Here is a 22588-nt window from a genome sequence, read left to right as displayed (position 1 = left end):
AGTGGAGGCGTTGCTGTGACTCACTGTGATTGGAGGCTCGTGGTTGCCGGGGATGGGGATGGCGCTGTGTGGGACGACCTTCTTATGCAGCAGAGGCGGGCTCCCCTCAGGCTTGGCTTCGGCGCTGCTCTTCGACAAGTTGTCATTGTTGATCTCGTTCTCTTCATTTGGGATTTCCTCACTGAATCTGAAGGTTCCAGAAAACAGTTTGCAGACCTTTTATCTACTTGAGCCGAATCTGATCTGTGATACGTATCGGCACTATCGAGTTATAAAGTGAAAGTAACTCGTTAGTTAATGGTGAGCACTATGAAATTACTTAATTATTGTGAGCCTTGTTCTGAGTCTTTTCTTTCATTTTTGTATAAGAACTGCCTGCTTCTGTCTACATTATCCAACTGTTTTGTTACTCGCTCTTCTTATTCTCATCAGTTCATAGATTCACTTCAACAATCCTCCAAAGATGAGACCTTAGAGCAGGGGTGTCAAACTCAGATCCTCGTGGGCCGCAGCCCTGCACGTTTTCAATGTCTCCCTCCCCTGAATGTCCTGATGGTTCATCATCACATTCAGCACAAAGCCAGATAACTAGCTGCTCATTGCAATCAGCTGTGTTGAAGCTGGGAGACATGCAAAACGTGCAGGGCTGCGGCCCTCGAGGCCTGGAGTTCGACACGTGTGCCTTAGAGGCTCAGATGGAGATTATCCAACCCAGCTGCTGCACTGATAAGTTGAAATCAACCATTTCAAACTGCAGTGCACTTCAGCTGGGAGCTCATTTGAGGAGAAAAGGATGTTAAGTGTGTAATTGTGGCACTAAATAAATTACCTGCGAGATGCTGGAGTGAGTGTGCATGCTCAGATGTACTGGACATGTGAGTGCAGCTTATTATAGCTCGCGGTGGGTCCAGCAATCATTCTTAGTCTGGTTAATTAGGGATTTGACTGAAAATGTTTATAGAGGACGCCATAGTAACAGATGCTGCAGCATCTCCAGACTCACCCCATGGTGTTGAAGTCATCATCGGGGGGAACGTAGTCCTCGTCGTCACTGGTGAGGCCGAGCTCGTTGCCATAGCACTGGTGAACAAAGTGCCACAGTTCCTTGGGGCAGAGGGGCTGTAAGCAGGGATGAGAGATGAGAAGAGTTGAGGGGACATCACAGCACAGTTTCTTCCTCAAAACGGTGACATGAATTCAGACGAACATCTGGCAAAAGGGCCGCGACCGAGATCAGAAGCGCTTACCTTGTCGAGGAGGGCATTCTGCCATAGTCTGAACATCATCATGTAAGTCCTGTCTCGGGCTCCAAATGAGGTGAAAAAGTGCTGCAGAGAGTGAAAAGCAAACCTATATTAGTGGATTGAAAACACTCCTACACAGAAGAGTCTTAGTAAATTTTTTATGGAACAGCTTGATTTTAAAGTGTGAGACGTGCCTCCTCTGGGAGGTTAAATATACATAGCAACAAAAAAATGAGACAGGAGGAAAAACTGACAACCTCAGGTATGATGGGGGCAAAATATACAGATTTATAATCAAACTGAAAGAGTGAAATTGAAGTATGGTAATGATTACTTAAAATCAGAGCTAGGGGCATGACAAAGAAGCTACAGTCAGGAAAAAAAAAGGCTGTTGTCGCCTGATTTCATCTTACGTTGAACGTACGTAGTAAACAAACAATGAGGCCCAATAATCAGAAAGATCATGCTCTGTGTTTTGAAACTGCTCAAGCAATACAACACACTCTATAAGTAAACATCCATTTTTCATAACCTGCTATTACTCATTAAAAAGGGAGTTGGATGGCGTCATTGTGCTACCGTTTGAAAACCCTTCCAGAGCACAGTTAAAACCCATCCAGTCTGCGGTTACTTTAAGTAATGATGAACTACATTGGCACACTAACCATTCTCCAGACACTCCTTAGTGAAAGACACATGGCACCCTCTTGGTGAGAAGACATTAAAAGGCTCGCCTCTTTTAATGAGCAGACTTAACACCTCTCCTGTCTCTTTACGCTCATGCTAACATGCTAATATAAACTAACAGTAAAGCCGACCTGAGAACATAATGCTGACTTCCTACCACCTACTGAGGGATGGGAGTGTGTCGTGAGTCTCCACTGAGTTGGCGCCAAAGATTGTTTTGAAAATATTTAAAACTAGAATGGGCACTCAGTAGAGAGCATACCTTCGCCGCATTATTTTTGCTGAAGACCCTTTGCTGCTGACTTTTAATATTTTACTTTGGACTGTATTTCCTTTTACTTATTTACCACTTTTCTTGTTATTTTCACTTGTGTTTTGCAGTTGCCCTTACGCTTACATTTATTTTTTTGTGTGAAAAGCATTTTAAATTATTTTGTTGAAACGTACTATTCCATAATAAAGCTGGCTTGTCTTACCTTCTCATTGTCTGTGCAGACCTGGATGGCATTGGGAATGAGGCGTGCGGTCTTCTCTTTCGTCATTGAGCAGATGTCCTTTAGTCGCACTGTCAGCTACATGTAAAACGCACACAGATATAAATGCATACTGTAATACACACACATGCACACGCACACATGACCCGATACTGTCAATTAAAGCACACTGGGGAGTGAACAGCCATACCAGTGTTTCCCAGCGGAAGATGTTGCTATAGAAACAGATCCAGTTCTCAGAGAGGTAGAGTCGTCCCTGCAGGAGGATGTCCCGTTGAAGAGCACACGAGTAGTCTGGCACACAGAACAGGTGCATGAAACATGAGAAAAATGGCCATCATATATACAAGAACGACCCCCCCCCCCCCCCTCAGAATTCTATACCACATGTCAGGGGCACACACAAAGTTTTATTTTATTGAAGCCTTTTCAAACAATGGTGGTATTTATGAGAGAACTGGAAAAACTGGAAAATTGGATTATCCTATGACGATCGATTAGAGGGATACAAAAGCCCTTTTATCAGACTGTAAGTTCGTACACTCACACACCACAAAATAAAATCTCCTAAAGCATACTTCTCTTGCTTTTCCATCATAATGTATTATTTAGGGGCTACATACAGCCCAATTTGACATTATTTGTGTCATGCAAGTATATACAGTATGTTTTCTTTTAGTTTCTGTGCAAAAAAATACAACTACATTCATAAATGTTCTCCTTTAACAGAGGATTTCTGCAGCCAGCAAAGCGTGTTTGCACAAACTCATGGCACGGCTTTGATACAAATGCTATTTTGATATCAGTAAGGACGCTTGGTGTCACTGCTGCATCACCAACGTTTCAGTTATGAGCAAAATGTTGATCCGCAAGCTGCATGTTTGCTGCTCCAGCTTGAGACCATCATGGGACAGGTGAGTTCAACCCTTCTGATGATATGTAGTGATCCTGTCCCCAGTTTGATTCTTGGCTTGGGAGTTCTTGCTCTGCTGTATAGGTTTTCTCTAGTTATTTTAATTAGTGACTCTAAACTAACTGTAGGTGTGTATGTGGCTGTTTCTGTCCCTGTGATGGAACAGGGACCTGTCCAGGGTGTACCCACACCTTCCTAGTGACCCATGGTTGAATGAAGCCACGTAGAAGATAAATGAATCTTGTATCACTTAGAATAAGACACAAACTTAACAAGGGTTGACTATGTATGTTATTCCTTTTTCCACTGTCACTAATGCTTGACCAAGCATGTTTGTTGAAATTTTCCCTGTTACATTTGATTTGAATGTATCGTGTCTTGACATGATCATGTCAAACAATTGGCGATCTTTAAATAAATAAAACTTAATTGGACTTTACCTGTTTGAGACTATTTTCTCTTGTGTCTTTCCTCTGCAGACTTACAGTATATTTGCTTGCTGCATGTGTGATTACATGTTGTGGAATGACTTAAAGGTTAGAGAAGGAAGTTAGTAAGCAGGGGTGCATGGTTTGAATCCTACGGCTGACAGCCCATGAGCAAGTCGCCCAACTCCCCAGAAAAACAAGCGAGTTCTTTCTTCTTGACATATAGAGTTTGAGCCATTGCACTGCATGGTGACATTTACATAGACATAGACGTTTCTAATCTTCATGTGATGACAGAGGGCATATCCAGCACTTGTTTCCTCTTTCCTCTGCTCATTTTGATCGTTTCCTTATAACGTCTCCACCCTGCCAGTCCTCACATGGCCCCACTGTGTGTCTGTGGCATCCACTCACCCACAATGAGTCTCTCTGTGTCAGGGAGCTGCTTGAAGAGTTTCCTAAAGTCCTCATTGCGCTGCTTGTATGTCGGGCTCAGCACCTGCAGAAACACACAGGCACTTAAAATGCTCGCCTCCAAAACTCCTCACTCTGGCGTCTTCACACTCTCACCGGTGTTGTTGCTGTCACGCAGCTCGATGTTATTTGTTTCCATGAGCATGTGAGAAAACCATGTGAAAACCACCCACAGGTTTGATCAGGATTGCTTCAATCACACTCTGACTTTCCTTCTGTGGGGGATTTTGACAGGCGCTGGAAATGAGACTACAGTGAATGGCAAGCAGAGGTATGCAGCCCGAGTTTATTCTGCGGGTAAGGCCGACACTCGGGAGTAATTTAAAGCGCAGTCATTTACAAAATCAGCACGGTGCACATCATTCAATACACATGCTGCCATGACAAGAATTTACAATGTAAATCATGAATAACATAATCAGATTTGAACTACAGAGCTACACTAGTTGACAATGAGGCTATTGTTAAGCGAGAGGGGGAAGGAAGACCACTGAAAGTGTAAACAAAACAGTTCCATGAACAGGGTCAAACCGAGTTTGTCCCATTTACTATGATCACACATCCACTTTCTCTTGGCTTCAGCTGACTTGATCATTTACGGAGTGAGTCTGTGATGTGTGAAATCTCCAAATGTGCACCAGAGTGCGGGTTCTCACTATCTGTGCCAGATGCTTTCCTTCAACAGGAAAGCTCCACGAAACAATAGCTGCCAATATAGTACATGAGAAAATTGAAAGAGAGGAAGAGGAACGTAAAAGCACTCCTTTCGATCAGCAGCAGCGGTGGCTAAAAGAGCAGCGCGGTAAGAGCCACATGTGCTTTTCTTGTTAAAGTAATGTAATAGTGAGGGACTGTTAGAGAGGATCCCCCCCCCACCCTTCTCTCTTTCGCTCAATTCGCCTTGGGGAAACATGTGGTGAAGAAAACAACTGGCCTCAAAGCATGTGAGTGACACTGCTGAAATCAACTACACATCACGACGCTTTTTTCTTTAGTCTACAAAACAAACAAACACACACCTACGCTGGTAGAAAAAAATAAATAAAAAATCACTTACATGGTAACCTGATAATGAGTCCAAACAGGGAGCCTGTGTGAACTCCCGGGAATTTGAAATAGCTATGACTCATAAACAAACCAGTTGTTCTAGTGAGGGGGAATTACCACACAAATCTGCACACAGCAGTAAACAGCAAAGACACATCTCACTACAATGACACCCCTCTCTGAGTCTGTTACGCCGAAAAAAAAACAACAACAAAATTTTAACTTCTAACTTCTCTGCATATGGCTTTCTTCACTTGAACATTGTGGTTTGCAAGTTGGTCAACTTACAGCAGGAATCTCCTCATTGTCCCACTCGGGGTCCTGAAGATCCGAGGCAGCCCAGCCCCACTCCCAACCCCATTCCCCTCTCGCTGGACCCTGCAGCAGCCACCCTGCCAGCGCCTCATCCAGCTCCAGGACGGCCTCCCAGTCCGACATCGAGCAATGCTCTTCATCCAGCTCCATGTTCGCCACGCCAGTTCTGGATAAATGCAGATTTCTCCCGAAACGTGTCCCCGCAGGGCTCCTCCGGTGTTTGGAGACGACTTGTCAGTCACGGTGAGGATTTTGAAAAATACAAGAGGACGAATGAGGAGTCCAGTGGTTTGGCAGCTGCAGTGTCCGCCCCGTTTTTGGGAGCTGCTCCCTGTCAGCGCTGAGAAGTGGACACAACGCACTCCAGCCACATGATCCCTGTCTCGCTCTGTCGTTCTCTGGCTCTCTCTTGCTTCCTTTCACATACACAGGGAGAGGAGTTATGGTCGTTGCCCTCTAGTAACCCCGGCCAACAAGTCCTTTATTATCATGCCAGTAGCTTTTTCCTTTTTTTCCCCCCCTGCTTACTCCTCCTCGTAAGTGTGTGTGTGTGTGTGTGTCTGGTGCTGTCCAGGTCTGAGTGCCTTGTAATCACTCTGTTTACGACCAGCCAAGAATGGATAAAGTTTACTTTGAGGAGAGGAGGACTAATACACACCAAAGGTGCAACTGGGAAGAAAGACGCTGAGAAGACAGAAAAGTGGACCGAAGAAATAATGTGGTTGGAGTACGTGTGGAGTCCGTTTTGCGGTCTGACCAAGTGATTGAGTTACAGAGAACAGATGTGAGCATAACCTCAAGTTACCTCCGTCTGCAAAACAACCCCATCAATCTTGACAGGGTCTACACAGGGTCGCAAGCCAGAGCTAAACTGTAGCCTGAAACCCTCCCCGACAACCCAACTGTCAATTTCTTCTAGAGGTCCCTGCAAATAGTTCTATTTATCTCAGACATACGAAGACTTTAAAATGCTGAATACGTGATTCGACGGCACTTGGAGGTATGCCGGAGGTTCTCCTCACTTCGGTATTGAGGTCATACATGCACTCCTGATACTTGATCACCCTACTGTTACTCCCTGCAGGCAGAAACGATGCAGAGGTCACGGCTCCTAATTTAGAAGCCCGTTAAAAAAACAACCCAAAAAAAACAATAAGTCTGCACGTCTTCCGATTCAAAAGATTTCAGAAGTCAAGGAAGATGGGGGGATTGGGCAGCAATGAAAAAAAATTTCAATCAGAGGCGCCAGGGTTACTACGGTTTGAATTCATCGACTTCTCCAGGATGAAGTGAATGTGAATCCCACATGTGTGCGCCGGAATTCAGCCAAGAGTCCCACCAAGAGTCCCACCACTCCTCTGCTGCTATTTCTTCGTCTGAACAAATGCAGAGAAGACAATCTGAGGCAGGGAAAACAGAAAATAATCTCCAGTTGCCGGATTCTAGTCAAATAACTCTGTAGCAGGTTTGAAGAAGCGTTTCTCCTCCGTTCGGCTTCACGTGGAGATGAAGGTTCAGGGCGAAGGATTCACTGCTGAAAATGTACCGTTGCGTACAGGCCGAGAGCTGCTGTTAATTTTGCATTATTTTCATTTCCAAAAATCAAGCAAAGAAAGAGTCCATTGTGTGCGGCGTCCAGAGTTCAGGTGACAGTGGCACTCAGGATGAGGCGGGACTGCAGATACACGGTGTGTATTGATTTGGTTAACCATTAACTCGCTGGACAAACAGCCGGGGATGGAGTAGACTGGTACCGCAAACCTGGGTGTGGTTTTACTGCACGATGAAGGACCGTGTGTTCATCCTATTAACAATAAGCCCGTCTTGTTTTACTGCAAATGTTTTCCATTAGATGTAAAAATGAAGTGAGATTTGCAGAACTGCGCACCGAGATAAAGGGAAACGCGTACGCCTTATCTGTGTGTACTTAGACAAATGAATGCCCTTCTCAGCCACCGGGTTTGTTGGTGTTGCTCTGGCTGCTGAGCGTAAAGGGCCTGTGGGTACGATCGACACAGCAGCGCTGTGACAAACGAGTGAATATGCGAATGAAAAGGGCTTTTTCAGATCGCAAACATGTCGTTCAGACTCACAACTCTCATCACGACAGATGTGTTTCAATCATCATTTCACGAGTTCACTACTCAATGATCTGTACAACTTTTTTTTTTTTTTACATCCAGGAGAGACACTAACGGCAAGTAAAATAGCAATTTCATGCATTTAATGGTTAAAATGAGAAAAAACAACTATTAATCCCTTACATTACATTTCATACCATATTTGTCATATATCGATGTGATAGTCTGGTTATAATTTGTTCACCTGCGAGTGAGGAAGAATTCTTCTGGGGCCTTCGAAATGATTAAAGTGACTCATCTAGCAGATCATTTTGTGCAATTTAGATAATATCTCCATTAAACACTAAGCTGATGAACATCTTTAAAAAAAACAAAACAAACAAAAATATCCACTCTCCTTCACACTGCCTGAAACACAGATCCAAGAAAAGTAAAAGAGGTAATGTCACTTTATACAAGCGTTTGGGTCTCATTAGCCATGAACCTTTAAAACAGATTATCTGAAAAACTCTGAGGAGTATGTCAGGGCGGTATGAATGTTCAGACATTAATCAGTTTTAGTCTATTTAGCGCTTTCTGAATTGAACACACAGTTAATGACAAAAACCAATGACTTCTAGAGAAGTGGAAACTCAACCATCCCGTTGTTGGTTATTGACAGTTGTTATTTTATAATTCTTCTTGCATATCAAATCTGTTCGTGGTGTGCTATTAATTTTCACGTTGTTCTTTCTTTTTTTTTTTTAAACCCTTCCCTGCTCTCCTTTAAATGGCCTTTTGCTTGGTTGCCAATGTAAACAAGACTTTGTTCCTCATGACTTGGTTAGGGTTATTAAGTAAATATAGTTAAAATATAACAATAAAAGCATTTACTGACTTCACTATTGATTGTCAGGACTGTGTGTGTGTGTGTGTGCGTGTGCGTGTGTGATGTATTGACACATTCTGAGGCGGTGAACACACACCTGGCCCCTATGAGTAATTCAGGAAGCAGGATGGTGATTCAAAGTACATGACGGTGACTAGTTCACTACACCGGCAGCACGCCTCTCCCTCTGTAACGCATTAAAACATTTTCAGTGGATTATCGGACCACAGAGTGGGTCTTTGGCAAGAAGTAATACAATATGTTTGAGAAAATACAACATTTTTTTTAAGTTTTTTTTTTTTCTTGGAGTTGTTGAGAGTAAAGAAACCTGTCATCAGCTTTCCAGTTGAAGGAAACTCAACCAAATCAAAGGTATAAAACATAAAGATGACCCTGCTGAAAGTTAGCCAGCCGTTATCAAGCCATTATTAGTGGAGTAAAGCAGCGTCAGCTCGAGGTTAACTCTAAGTTCTAACAGAAGAACTGAGTGAAGTTTAATTAAGCTTGAGAAATATTCAAGAAGCCGTCTGGACATTTTGGTCCGAGCCTGTTATGAACACAGCAGCAGTTCTCCATTTTTTTTTTCAAAACATGCATGGAGGTCTCTGCGTTCCTGCGGTGACAGCCAGACGGTATCGGTGTCCAGAGAAGGAGGCAAACATGCCACAACCTAAAGCACCATGCTCCATTCTCAAGCCCTGTCCCAAGGCCTTTGTGATGGGTTTGTTGATTTGTTTAGTACAGTGAGACACTCAGGGTGCTTGTTACCACCTGTTGCATGCCGGAAATAGACTTCTGAATGGCGAATAGCCTTCAACCTCGTCATAGGGGCTTGTTAAGTACAAACTGAGAAAAATATTAATGTCAATCCCATTTTTTAATGATCTCTCCTGTTGCCCTATGATCAAATGTGAGGACATCATAGATCATTTATTTTACTAAACATTCTCCTGAAAAAAACACAGATACTTTTAAACAGTGGCGGCTGGTGGTAAATTTCTTAGGTGGTGCTCTTCATTATTATTCGATTTCAGCCTATGTTAACTTCATTTAAATACAGTGCGTTTATTACATTACATTACGACAATCTTTTTTAGATTGAAAGAGGCCATCAGTGATGAAACATAGTGTCACAGCTAGTGAATAGAGAGCACTTATTAAGATGACTCTTTTATTACTTTTTATTACATACTTGTTAACTAATACATGCAGATGCTTCATTAGTCCCTTTTAGAAAGTGAATGTGTTTTTCGGCTGGTTTACTTGTAATGACATTACCGAGTTTAGGAAAAACAAAAGGTATATCAGGTATATTTTCAAACAACACATCAATCCATCTTTCAAAGCATTATAGAATGCATTGAAAGAAACCTGAAAAAAAGAAGTGCAAAATAAACTGCTTTTTTTTAAGCTCTTAGATTTTCAGTCTTCAATAAATATGAGCATGTCTAAACTTTTACAAACATTAACAAATCTGGACACAATTGCTAAATTCCCAACACATTTCTGTTTGTGCGCATTGCAAATGAACTACAATGGAGAACGTTGAACCTGACCTGCAGCTTTTCAGCCAAATTTCTGCTTTCAAACGAGTAAATAGAGAAAGATGGTAGAAAGAGAGAGAAAGAGAGAGAGAAATCAATAAATCCTCTCCTTTATTGAAGATTATCGATAGAAAATGAAGCGAATGCCATTCAGGGCCCATTGTTGGTTTGTTGGCATGAGCACATTTCGACAGAATACCAGTATATAGTACATTTTAATAAAAACAAAAACAAAGCATTCCTTCTTGAGCCCAGAGAGAACGGCGCCCTGGCGCCCTCTACTGGCCAGCCGCCACTGCTCTCAAACTGTGGTTTTTGCTCATACTAGTCTGGACCAATACATTAATAAATAAAAAAAAATCTCAATTTATATTGACATTTCTATTTAACATTAACATTTCATACACACGGCAATCACTGTAAAAGCTTACAACTAAAGGGTTGAAAATGAATATTTTACTGGATTTATAATTGGATCGTCAAGTGGTAACCAAATATATAGTAGTATCTATTCAGCTGCTCCCTGCACAGGGGCACAACAGCAAGTCATTGCATCTTGCAATGTAAATTACATACTACTTTTGCCAATTAAAAAAACAATTATTTCATGATGGATGCCTGCAACTGGGATTCAAACCCGGACTCCCCAACACTCAAGGTCAAGACTTTATATGACAAACATTTTTTTGGGATGATTTTGTTGTATTTTACATGAAAAGATAGATGACATTGACTACTTTTGTTTTGACCTTTATAAAAATACATATCTCACAAGGTCTGTTTGGACCCAAAAGTAAAAATATTACTTGATCAACAGTAATCAGAGGATAAACTCATCAAAACCACAAGAGAAGAAGCTATAATGTATGGGGTATTTTTAAATATAGTTCGTGTGGCCTTGCTCCGAGGTGGTAACAACACTGAGCGAAATCAATGGGATGACGAAACAGACGAGTGGGATATTAAAGTCCCACAAGTCTGAAAAGCAAAAACAGAGATATAGAGAGAGTGAGATAGATAGAGGGAGCGGGAGAGAGAGAGGGAGCGAGAGAGAGAGAGAGAGAGAGAGAGAGAGAGAGAGAGAGAGAGAGAGAGAGAGAGAGAGAGAGAGAGAGAGAGAGAGAGAGAGAGAGAGAGAGAGAGAGAGAGAGAGAGAGAGAGAGAGAGAGAGAGAGAGAGAGAGAGAGATATCCAGGGTTGCACAAGATAACAAATCATGCTTACTCTCAGGATGTGTTGTCTTTCATGCTGGGGAGAGAGGGGAACATTGTACACACAGGGAGTAAATAAAAGGGAATAAAACAACATAAAATGGGACAAAGTCCAAAAAGACACGTCTGGTGAAACCATTTGACAGAGTGCCGTCAAATCCAACTCTTCCATTGCAACCTGTGGAGTGATTCAACAAGTCGGCCACTTCATTGTGGCTGAAAATAACCGAGATTGAGCAAAGCACGTCAATGTTAAACGTGGTGTGAGCGCACCCCCTTGTGGCACGCAGGAAAACTGCAACACACTGTGTTTATATTGTACATACAAACAGGTGCACAATCACAAAACACAGAAACTTGTGACGTCTGCACCACACTTCTGGAATAGCGTTTCTATTTTCCTGCTTCTTTGCATTAGAGAAGCCCACCTGTTGCTGTCTTAAACTCATGATAATCCCACCAGGACTAGTAACCCAGTAAGGGTTTGGTGCTTCAGTAAACAGGGTCAAGGATGGTGACCTTTCATCACACGCGCGCGCGCATGCACGCGCACACACACACGCACACACACACGCACACACACACGGTAAATTAAAGTAAAGTTGACTTACATTGTACCAGCTTTGGCTCTTCTGTGGAGACAAAGGAGAAGGGGAGACAGGATGTAAATAACTGTGCCAAACTTGTAGATAATCCATTTGTGAGCAGGTGAACAAAGTTGTGAATCATCCCTCTCATAATGAATTAAAACAGGAGAGAAAATCCAACTGTACTTCACACCGTTTTCTCTGATAGAATGTACAGGAAGTCGTCCACACTAGAGACACAATCTCAAAGCTTTTTTTTATTTAAAGATCGGTTGGACACTGAATGAGGTAGCACATATTGGTAGGTCAATGATGGAAGCTGTCACATGTGCAACGATTGCAAATGAATGAGCTGAGTGTCAGCGGCATTCCTGTGAAATTCACACGCCATGCACAGTTAGTGACGTGTTTCCTGCCACTGAGCCATTGGTTGCTGGAGCGGAGAGTGGATGTGAGGGGCTCAGTTTTCATTTCTTGTCCGTGTGAAGCAGACATTTTGGACGCTTATGGGAAATGGAATCCAAAAACATGCCTGTGAGAATCATTAAAGTCCCAGTTCTGTTTTTTGGACTTCAAGGCTTTCAACAGTGGGCTGTAGCCCCCACCCCCACTGCGCTACCTCATTTAGGGTTCAACATGTATGACCTACACACTTTTTGACATTCTACAGGATTATTACTTCAAACAGAGCGAAATTGTCTTTCAGTTTACTTCGTCATTTACCTTGATGACATAGATTTTTCTTCAGGATGATGAATCTTTTAAAATGTCTTGTTTTAAAAAAAAAAAAAAGGAATGCGCTATATCGTGGGAACTGAAAGTAAATTCACTCCACACGTGCCAACTACTGCTCCAGCACATTAATCATGCTGTGAAATGTACATTACTGTGCTTGATTTGCATGCACTACATTTGCATTACTTTTCTAGAGAGAGTGTTTTCAGTAACAACATTTCAACACCATCTGATCTGAGATTGATTATAATGGGTATTTTTGACAGAAAACCAATCAGTCATATTTTGGTGTAATAACAGCAGAGGGCAGCAGAGGAATATTATAATCCCGACTATGACATTATGACATTTTCCAGTCCCATGGACACATATGCTGCATGATTTCACTCGGAAGTCTAAGAGCAAACCCAGAGAGAGAAACATGCAGGCGATCATTCAAAAGGTGAAACAAGGAAGAGGGACTTCAAGAAATGGTGTAAAGGGGCAAAAAACAACAACAAAAAAACAAAACAGAAAAAGAGAGCAAAAATAAAAAGCATTGCATAACAGAAGTACAATATTCACATTAAAAGCAAAACATAAATTAAAGCAATGAATATTTAACCATCAAGAACATTATAGTTTCACAGTTTGGAGTTTATTTCTTCGCATGATAAGTTATAGTTTTAATATGACTAACAAGTAGCTGCTTTGTTTTTTTATAAATATGTCCTTTAAAAACCCAGCGTTGGGTTTGTTTTCCTTCTCTTCCCGGGGATGTGCCGAGTTTTGTCTGTGCCTGACAGGGCTGGCTGGTTCTGTGCCGTGTTTGGTGTTTTGGCGAGCTGCAGTGACAGGCCCGAGGCCTGGTTGTGACGATGGCCGGGCTAATGTGGGCTAATCTGATTTGAAGGTGACAGAGGCACGAGAGAGGAATTACTTTGAGGCTGGAAAGAGTGTGCCTGTGTGCGTGCGCCTCTGTTGTGCTTGACGTTGTGTGGCTGCGTGCTGGTGAGGCCGCGAGAGTTACAACAGTGTTGATCACACAAAGACAGATTACGGCATAGAAATGGGGCGTTTAAAAGACTGCGACAGACAGAGAAAGAGAAAGAGAGAGATAAAGATGAATTATTACAGAAAATAATATTTTCAGAGTGTGGACGGTGGTTTGGGGCATTATGCTTTATTTTAAGTCCAGTTCCAAAAGGAAACGCGTAAAATGTAAACAATAAAAAAGAATGAAAGCATTTAAAGACTATTACGACATACTGAATGACAAAACTAAAGTTTATTCATCATAAGCTAAAAAAACAAAAAGGGAGAAAAAAAAAGACTTGAAAGTTTACTTTTAAGAGCGCTGCCGTTTCAGCTTCTTTGAAAATTCTTCAAAATGAGATTTTAATGTCTAAATTTGATGATTTTCCAGTTTTGTTACAAGATTTGATGAAACGCCTTTGATGGACACAAAAATGAAACCGGGTCGAATTTGATTTGTTGTAAAGAGATATGTAAATTAATGTTGTTTAACTAATTGAAAATACAATTTTAATCTTATGCATATGGAGATAATATCCCAACTTTTTACATTTTACTTAAAATTGACCCAAATATTGGTATTTAAGTTGCAGAGCTGGACTCAAACACACACGAAGCAAACATGTGATGTCCCACCAAAATAAAGAGCGGCAGTATTATGGCCTGTAAGTCTGATGAAATTTGAAACGAGAGAATTGAGAAAAATGATTGCCCTTGCGACTCTGACTCTGGGAATGGGAAGCACTGCGGAGGACAAGAGGGGTTCGTATAGTGGCACAGCTAATAGAGGGGGTGGAGGGTTTTGGGGGGGGGGGGGGGGATTTAATGAGGGCCAGCGGGAATTATCAATGGGTCAAATGAAAACAAGAAGAAATGCTTACTTTAATCAGGTTAAGTCTGTCATACTGAAAGAAAATTAAAAGAGAAAACAAAATGTTAACCAAAGCAGCGAGCAACATGAACACAGAAAGAAATGGAGAGAAAAAAAAAAAAAGAGAGAGAGAGAGAGAGAGAGAGCGAAAGCAGAAGCTCAAGACCCAAAGGGGAGAGAAAAAACGCTTGAAGGGCCGACTTTGAAAAAGTTAGTCTGAAATCGATTCAACTCTCTATCTTACTGGTGCATCACAAGCTTGATTGATAACTCCCCCGATCACTGTCTTTATTACCCCCGTCTTTGTGGAGCGGCGCGGCGCGACTGATTCTGCAGAATCCGCTCTTTTATCTGGATCGCATTAGGGTTGGGGCGGTCAAGCTCACGTTGCCCGGATAACCTCACGCCCTGCCTGGGGGGGGGGTCATGTGACCACTGCGGACCGCAGATTCTCATGTGAGGTTATTGCAGGCGGGGCGCGGGGAGGGTCGGAGCCGGGATGATGATGATGATGATGGCACAGAAAGAGCCGGTGATGTAATCAACTAGTGTCTGCATGTGGATGTGCAAAAAAGAAAAAGAAAAAAAAGAAGCAGATTTGCACAGCCCCACGGGGATACTGTGTTATCCTCCGACTGTGTATTTCACCGTGTGTCCTATTTTCTTTTTCTTTTCCACTGCCTATTCAAGTTTGGCACGGATGGAGCCTTTGAACAAAGATATGCCGATTCTACATGCTCAGCCTGCGCAAGAAAAAGGGGGATGAGAAGCAGCGACTCAGACGGATGAAGAGATGGGAGAGGCGATGCACTGAAACGTGACACCAGCCCACAGTGCCTTTGCGCTGAGGCGGGGCGATGGATTCTGAGAAATAAGAGGTGGAAATCTGTCGTGTGAGAACAGAGTCTGCTCATATAAAGATCTTGTCCTGGAACCGATGGTGGGAGATTTGTTTAATAGCGTCACTGCAGAGCAATGGGGTTCTTGAGGAGAACACACAGAAGGTATCACAGGAGACAGGTTAGTATGCTAGAGAGGGATGTGCGGGGCACAGGAAGAGCAGGACAGGAGAGGGTTTAGATGGTAGCTTGCTGTTGAATTTTGCATTTATTCCTGATTTATTTTTTTTTTTTTGGTTATTGAGAAAATTAGGAGCTTTTTCAAAATCTTCTCATTAGAAATGTGTGCAAAGGTGCTTTTAATTCTGCTTTTGTCCATATTTAAAGATGAAAAATAATCACATGTCATGTTTTGACATTTAAATGCAGCATACAAACCAGAAATAACACAAATATTAGAAAAAGTACTTATTGGGGAATTGGCTTCATATCACCAGAAGGGTAAAGGGAGGTTAAGGGCAGCAGAAGCGCGGGGGGGGGCAAAGGAGGTCAGTGGGGTTGCTTTGGGGTTGTTGGTTGTCGGAAATGTCTGCCTGCTGTAGTTGTTTGTGCAGATGGGGCTTGCAAAAGTTTGAGTGTGCAGAGGGGTTGGGAGGGTGTAGGTGGGTGGGGTGGGGTGGGGGGGCAGGTCGAAGCATTCCAAATGGGGCTGGGACATTTCCACAGAGCGGCTCACAAGACAGGAGGTTGTTGCAGAGGGGGGAAAGGTGGGCACAGAAATATTGGGAGGAACAGAAAAAAAAAATCGTAATGCTTACTTTGGAAAGTCGCTTGTGAGACTAGCATGCAATCAGGAGAAGAACAAAGAAAAATCAGATAGAAAAACGAAACGACAAAAAACAAAAAAAAAAGTAAAAGAAAGAAAGAAAGAAACAAAATCAACTGCAAGGAAGAAACAGCTGAAAGTACAAACAGAAGAGCTGAACAGTCATTATCAGATGGCAACACGTTTATCATATGGCATGTAGCAGCGGCGGCGGCGGCAGCAGCAGCAGCAGCGGCAGCAGAGAGAGAGAGAGAGAGAGAGAGAGAGAGAGAGAGAGAGAGACAGAGAGAGACAGAGAGAGAGAGAGAAGGCGTGCTCGCTGTGGTGTGGAGAAACCAAAAAAATGAATCCACAAACAAACAAAAAAACAAAGTGGTTTCAAACAGAGGAGGCAGATGAGGACAGAATGAGGAGGTAAATAACGAGGGGGTGATGGTGTGGTGGTATCTCTGATGTTTTCAAAGGCTTCTCCTGCAAGATAACCTGGCGTCTACCGGCGAGTTTCCGCCGTGAAGGCTGAAGAAAATGGAATGTTTATAGAAAAGGCTTCTGAAACTAAGATCTTGTCACATTTCAATACAATGAAAAGGATTCACAAGTCTTCATACAGTCATTAACTGTTACACTTATGGATTTGCACTAAAGCTTGTTTAATACATTTCATTAATCTCTATCACACATAGTGTATATTGAGTATTTTTTTTAAAATCATACTACAAAAAGCCATCTTGACCCTCAGATTATTCCCGCAGCTGTGCCACCCTAAAAGCTCTCTGGCACCACCTGCAGGATAGGTTCACCTTACGTCTCAAAAACAACTGATATAGACCCAATGAAGCCAGGACTTTTGTGTCTCTTCGTCTTTATTATTGTGGCCTTGTTGACATGGAATTTTAAACATGGCTGCAGCTCACAGTCCAGTTACTTGTTTGACAAATCTCAATAAACTTACACCTGTCCTTGTAAGGGTTAAGGCATTACATGAGCCACGAATGGGGTTCCCCCAATTGAGTAATAACAGACTAAACAGTCCAAACTTTTCTTAAAAGTACAAAAAAAACCTACTTTAGTCTGAGTCCCACGTGCAAAATGAATAATTATTTCGATGCTTCTCTTTCCATAGACATTGTTAAACTCCCAAATCAACCCCGTGGTTGCGAGTGTGTGTGTGGTTGTATGTGTTGGACTAGTGTCCAGTCCAGGGTGTAATCTGAAATTGCTCCATCAGGACCAGCCCTCCCTCATCGTGTGGTGGATAAAGCCAGTAAAGGAGATGGATGGAAGCTGCCATCTTACTTAATTTCTTTAGTTTTCTGATTTCAAGTAGAATCAGCCTAATTAAACTTTGAGTCAACATGTTTAACATGTAAATCTTTTCTATTACATCAGTGAGGTCCGACTCTCTGACGCAAAAACTGTAGTTTCTGTCAATCGACTGTGCGACAAATATGGGTTCAGAGACTGTGGAGGAAATGATATGTGAAAAATAAAAAGCTAGCATGGAGAAGAGAGTGCACTCTCTCCAGAAAGGAGGGGAGGGGATGGGGGAGGGGAGGGGGAGCAATAGTTAACAGCTCATTAGTCACACACCAAGTCAATAACCAATCATAACACACACGTCACTACACTCTCGAGAGGAAAAGTAATAAAGCGAGGCCTTCTCTGACGCAGTGACTGTATGTACCCGCGGCTAATGAAGAGCTCGGTCTGAGGAGTCGCTCAGTTCATTCAGGCCACAGAAGACGGCACAAACCCTTCCCCCACTAAAATGTAAAATAAAAAAACGCCTGTAATTTGTTGGTATTGTCCACAACAATGTGACATTCTTACGTCACATAAACGTGTAGGATTTAATAATAACCTGAGTCTGGAAAATCACGCTGACCTACACTTAAAAGTGCCATTATCTACATTTTACATGTTGTGCTTTTGAGTCTTTTGAGTGTTGATGAGGAGTCACTGTAGTCCAGGTCGACCTCTGAGTGTCTCTTACAGTTTTGGTGAATAGCTGTAAGCAATCACGATGTGCTTCACTCATTATTGATTTAATTGTTCCAGCTCAAGTGTCTTCCTCTCTTGTTGCACAGGGGACAAACTGGAAGCTCCAGTGACTCGCTAAACCATCTAGTGGTGAAAAGCGGTATTGCAGAATGGACAGAATGGGACTGAGTCATAAGGTTGCTAAACGTGAGTAAACTCATCACTGCATCACAAAAAAAAACCCAGATCATTGACTTGGTGTCTTAATCACTTTCCTGATTGTTTTTGGTTGCCTTTGAGTGTTTTTAAATGTTCTATATATTTGGGAAACCAAAGCAAAAAAGCTCCCTGTTGCGTGTTTGTGACAAAACTCAGTGTTTTTTGAGCACATAATGCAGGAGCGTCAGCGCTTCAACTTGGCTGAACTTGCGCTGGATTAAAATCTGTGTTGAACAGCCCGCTGGTCACTCACCTTCGAGTTCTTCCCCCCGCTTCGCGCCGACTGCAGAGAGTACGTTCTCTGGACAACCTGCTCGGGTGTGGAGGGGGACTTGTCAGAAGAGTGGTCCGAACCCTTCTCCACCATGTTCTCACCCTCCTGGCTCTGTGGTGTGGGAGAGCGCGAGCGTTTACGCAGGACTGGTGAGCAGGCAGGTGTGCTCTTGTTTGAGTTACTGGCAGTGCTGAAGACGAGAAACAGAGAAGAGAACAATTGATGAGGAAAATCAATTCACACTCGTTCCCACAATGCAATTAAAATATAGATGTGTGTGGGCAGCAGCACAACGTTTCTTTCCTTGGACTTACATCACTCGAGGCTTAACAGGCTGCAAGCACCATGTGTTTAAACTGGCTAATGACAGCTAAGCTAATATGGGGACTCAGCATCGACAACAACAACAACAACAACAACAGCAGCAGAGAGGAAAACAAATGCTGTCACACACAAGACCTGAGGATTTTCTCCCTAATGCGGCACTTTAAACGTGGCAGGCAAGTGGTTGTGTGTGTATTTTTAGCTTATTGTCTGATCATTTGGGACATGTGCTGAATTCCTTCCCCACAGGGAATCGAAAGCCATTTTCTTAACTGGTAAATTGACCGAAACCACCCTGGAATATAATGTCAAGAGGAAAGCATCAATCTGCCAATAAAATTAAAACAATTGTTAGTGAATTCCGCGATCTTAAATCGTGCAACATGCTGACTTCTGCTGGTCAACTTGCCATGTTGGTCCATCCATCGTGCACTAGATTCCTAACCAGGTGATCCAGAACTACACACTTGTTTCTTAACACACGTACACACAGCGCTGGCTCAGCAAGAAGCCTTCTCCTCGCACTGACAGAAGCTAACAAAAGGCTCTGTAAGTGATCTGTGGGACAGCGCGCCTGCCAGGCCCGGTTACTTGACATGGCGTTACGCAAGCCATTACGTCACCGTCAGCCGATGGCCGCCATTAGTAGCCATGAATTACTGATCTACTGTTACACTCAGGAGTCCGATCCTGCTCGGAGGCCTGGATCGAAGCGGAAAGCATTGACGGCGCCCGGCTGACTGTCACTGTCAACTGGACCAATAGCTGGTGGGTTTTTATAAAAAGAAGGGGGACATCCAGGGATAAACGCATCTGTTTAATGCAGCTGGATGAAAAATGCACATCTGTTATGTTATGGTACTGCTGACATCAATCTATATGATTACAAAGTGATCTGCTGTTATGTACTCTGCAATGCTGACTGGTCTTTAATGGCGCTATTACATTTGTGGATGGTGTCTCTTTGCAAAGCCAACCAACGTTTAACATCCAAAGTTGGAGGCGCACATCATCCTCTTCAAGCCACCCATCTCAATATCTGTGGGGTGTTTGTCAATCATTAGGGTACACCTGCACACTCACAAATCAGACAAGACACACGTACAACGTGCGAATAACAGACTGCTACTTCCTCCCAGGCCTAACGCCACTGCTACAGTAGGAAGCGTAGTGAGTAGATATTCTGTGTATAACGTAATGTGTTTAAAGCAGAAGACCGGCTGTACGTACACAAGATGACAGAACCAGGCCAGTGTTTCACTTAAATGAGGGTGATAATCAATCATGGGTCCTGCTCTATCTCATCTCCCAGTTTTGTTTATGAATGTCAGAACCAACATCCACAATGAATATATTCATGTGTCATACACATGTTACCTTAACTTTAAACCATTTGTAAGTGTTATTTCAGGGATGGCTGCTATAGTGAACACTGCGGGAATCCCCCCCCCCCCCCCCCCCCCCCCCCGCCCGCCCACCTGTTCACGGAGCATGGATGTTACACAACAGCCAAACAGAGCACGACTCCTGTGTTCAGCGCTGCTGGGAGACACAAAAACCAACATGGAGCTGGAGAGGCTCCTGCTCCACACTGAGCAGAAAATAAAAAGAACAACTTCATCAAGCACACAGGTCTCACATTGTTATCACAGCAACAATCTGCCGTGAGGCTTGGGACATTACAAGAATATTTGTATGAGTTCCCTGCATCCCTGTATATTGTCTACAGACCAGAGACACACGTGATTTAAAATTGTCATAAACATGGGTGATTTAGTGTCCGTTATGGTTTTGTGATGACAACCTGAAGGTCATTGTGACGGCACTTTTCTTTTATATACATTTTTTTTCATTCTGTCCCTTTCAATTTGCAGAGCCTGAATGCACAGCGTGTGGAAGCAATATCTTATAGCGAAGTGATGTGGTGTGTTTTTTTGTCATAAATTTGGGATATACTATCCAGCCATGCATGGATTAATTTGAAGTTGTATATTTCATGGGAATCCTAGAATATCTTCAAATATCCTTAACAAAACCTGGGATGGAAATGCATTTGAACTATTGACGTAATAGGTTAAATTAATTATTTACTTATGGGCAATTGCCTTTGTACATGATTGTGTAATATTTGAGGTCTGACAAGTCACTTTATCACAAAAGAAGCTGAAAACTACAGATACCCAAAGAATAAAGGCTTTGATAAAGCCAGAGAACATTGTCTATGATTATAAACAATAGGTAGGAACTAACAAAGAGGAAATGAGATGTACTTGTTCTCACTGTGGAAATGACAGGCTGTGTCTGTTTCCGAGAACCACACTTGTTTGTTTTTTTTTTGAAGAAGATCGCCTCTCCTTTTCCAGATATGTTACAGCCAACAATGAAGGCACGGCTCCATCATCAACATATGAATGAATAAACTCGATCAGTCATTCACACTCTTGCAGTTTGCTCTCTGAACCAGCGTGGTAGGTGTGGAGCGAGTGAACATGCAGCCGACGCTGGCCCGAAGATGAGCAGACAAAAGCATCCATCACAAGTGCTTTGTTTGGAACCGCTTCGTGAAACGCAACACGGAGACACAGAAACCAAAGTACCTGTCAGACCATTATCTCTGGACAGCGGTGCTCGGGATATCCACTGAATGATGAACATGTAGTTCAGACATCGGTGGAGCAACAATGCTATCAGCACAAAAACATGCGTGACTGCAGACCTGTGACACGGTGAGCATTATGAGTTATCTACTCAATGTTATTTTCGCTCTCAGGTGACAGATCACTAAACTTTTTTTTTTTACTAACAAAGTGTGCTGATATTACATGAGAAATAGTTTAATTCATTTTCATGCAACTGGTTTACAGATTGACAAAAATATCTAACGCGACAAATTATAACAAAAAGGAGAAAAAGCACTCCGTCGTGGAGACCTCCAACCTTTTGGAGGTTTTTTCCCCTTCTTTTGACCATCAATCTTCTACACTGGTTTATCCTACTGAATGTCATGGGTCTCTGGAGCTGATTCCAATCTATTGTAAGGCACGATACATCAACAACTGTAGTCACCTCAAATTCATGTTTTTTGGCTGACGGAGGAAGTCGAAGTACCGCGAAGTAACCCACACATGCAAAATCCACAGAGAAAGGTTCTCAATTTCAATTTGAACCGGGGACATTCTTTCTATGAGGCGAGAGTGCAACCCACGACTCGATATTCTCCTCTTTAAACCTTTTGGAAAAAACTAATGCCCATAAACCCTTACATGTACTGTAGTTTCACTATATGCCACAACTGCTGTTTATTGTACGTTCATGAAAATGAAAGAACCACAACTGACAATTTTTGATTGTTTTCAGCAATTTTAACTTCCAACACAACTTTTTTTTCTTTTAGTTAGCCAAGTTTTCTTTCCCACATATTCCAGAAAGGCAGCAGCGTTGGAAATGAAAGAAAGTTTACCCACACAAAAATGTTTTTGTTTGTTGTTGTTGTCATCCTCACAGATCCTTTGAAAGATCATCTCTTATGCAACAAAACGTCTTGCTTCAGATGTAATGCTGTGAAGGCTTGCAGGGAGCCGCCACAAAGGGAGTTGTTGATAAATTTCAGGTA

The 22588-nt window shown here is 42.6% G+C and overlaps 1 protein-coding gene across 1 annotated transcript in view; it reads right to left on the bottom strand.

Moving 5' to 3' along the window:
- The window catches only part of gramd1bb (GRAM domain containing 1Bb), a gene marked incomplete at both ends in the record, with an annotated part of 71069 nt that overhangs the window by 4839 nt on the left and 43642 nt on the right, over positions 1 to 22588 (bottom strand). The window contains 11 exon segments of the mRNA XM_080459404.1: positions 25 to 187; positions 1004 to 1119; positions 1248 to 1328; positions 2408 to 2503; positions 2616 to 2719; positions 4181 to 4265; positions 11320 to 11343; positions 11918 to 11938; positions 14524 to 14547; positions 16171 to 16191; positions 18631 to 18841. Of these exon segments, the coding sequence (XP_080315530.1) occupies positions 25 to 187; positions 1004 to 1119; positions 1248 to 1328; positions 2408 to 2503; positions 2616 to 2719; positions 4181 to 4265; positions 11320 to 11343; positions 11918 to 11938; positions 14524 to 14547; positions 16171 to 16191; positions 18631 to 18841 (946 nt within the window).

Source organism: Lipophrys pholis, assembly GCF_963383615.2.
Source record: "Lipophrys pholis genome assembly, chromosome: 3".
NCBI lineage: Eukaryota > Metazoa > Chordata > Actinopteri > Blenniiformes > Blenniidae > Lipophrys > Lipophrys pholis.
This window is presented reverse-complemented; position numbering and strand designations above follow the sequence as displayed.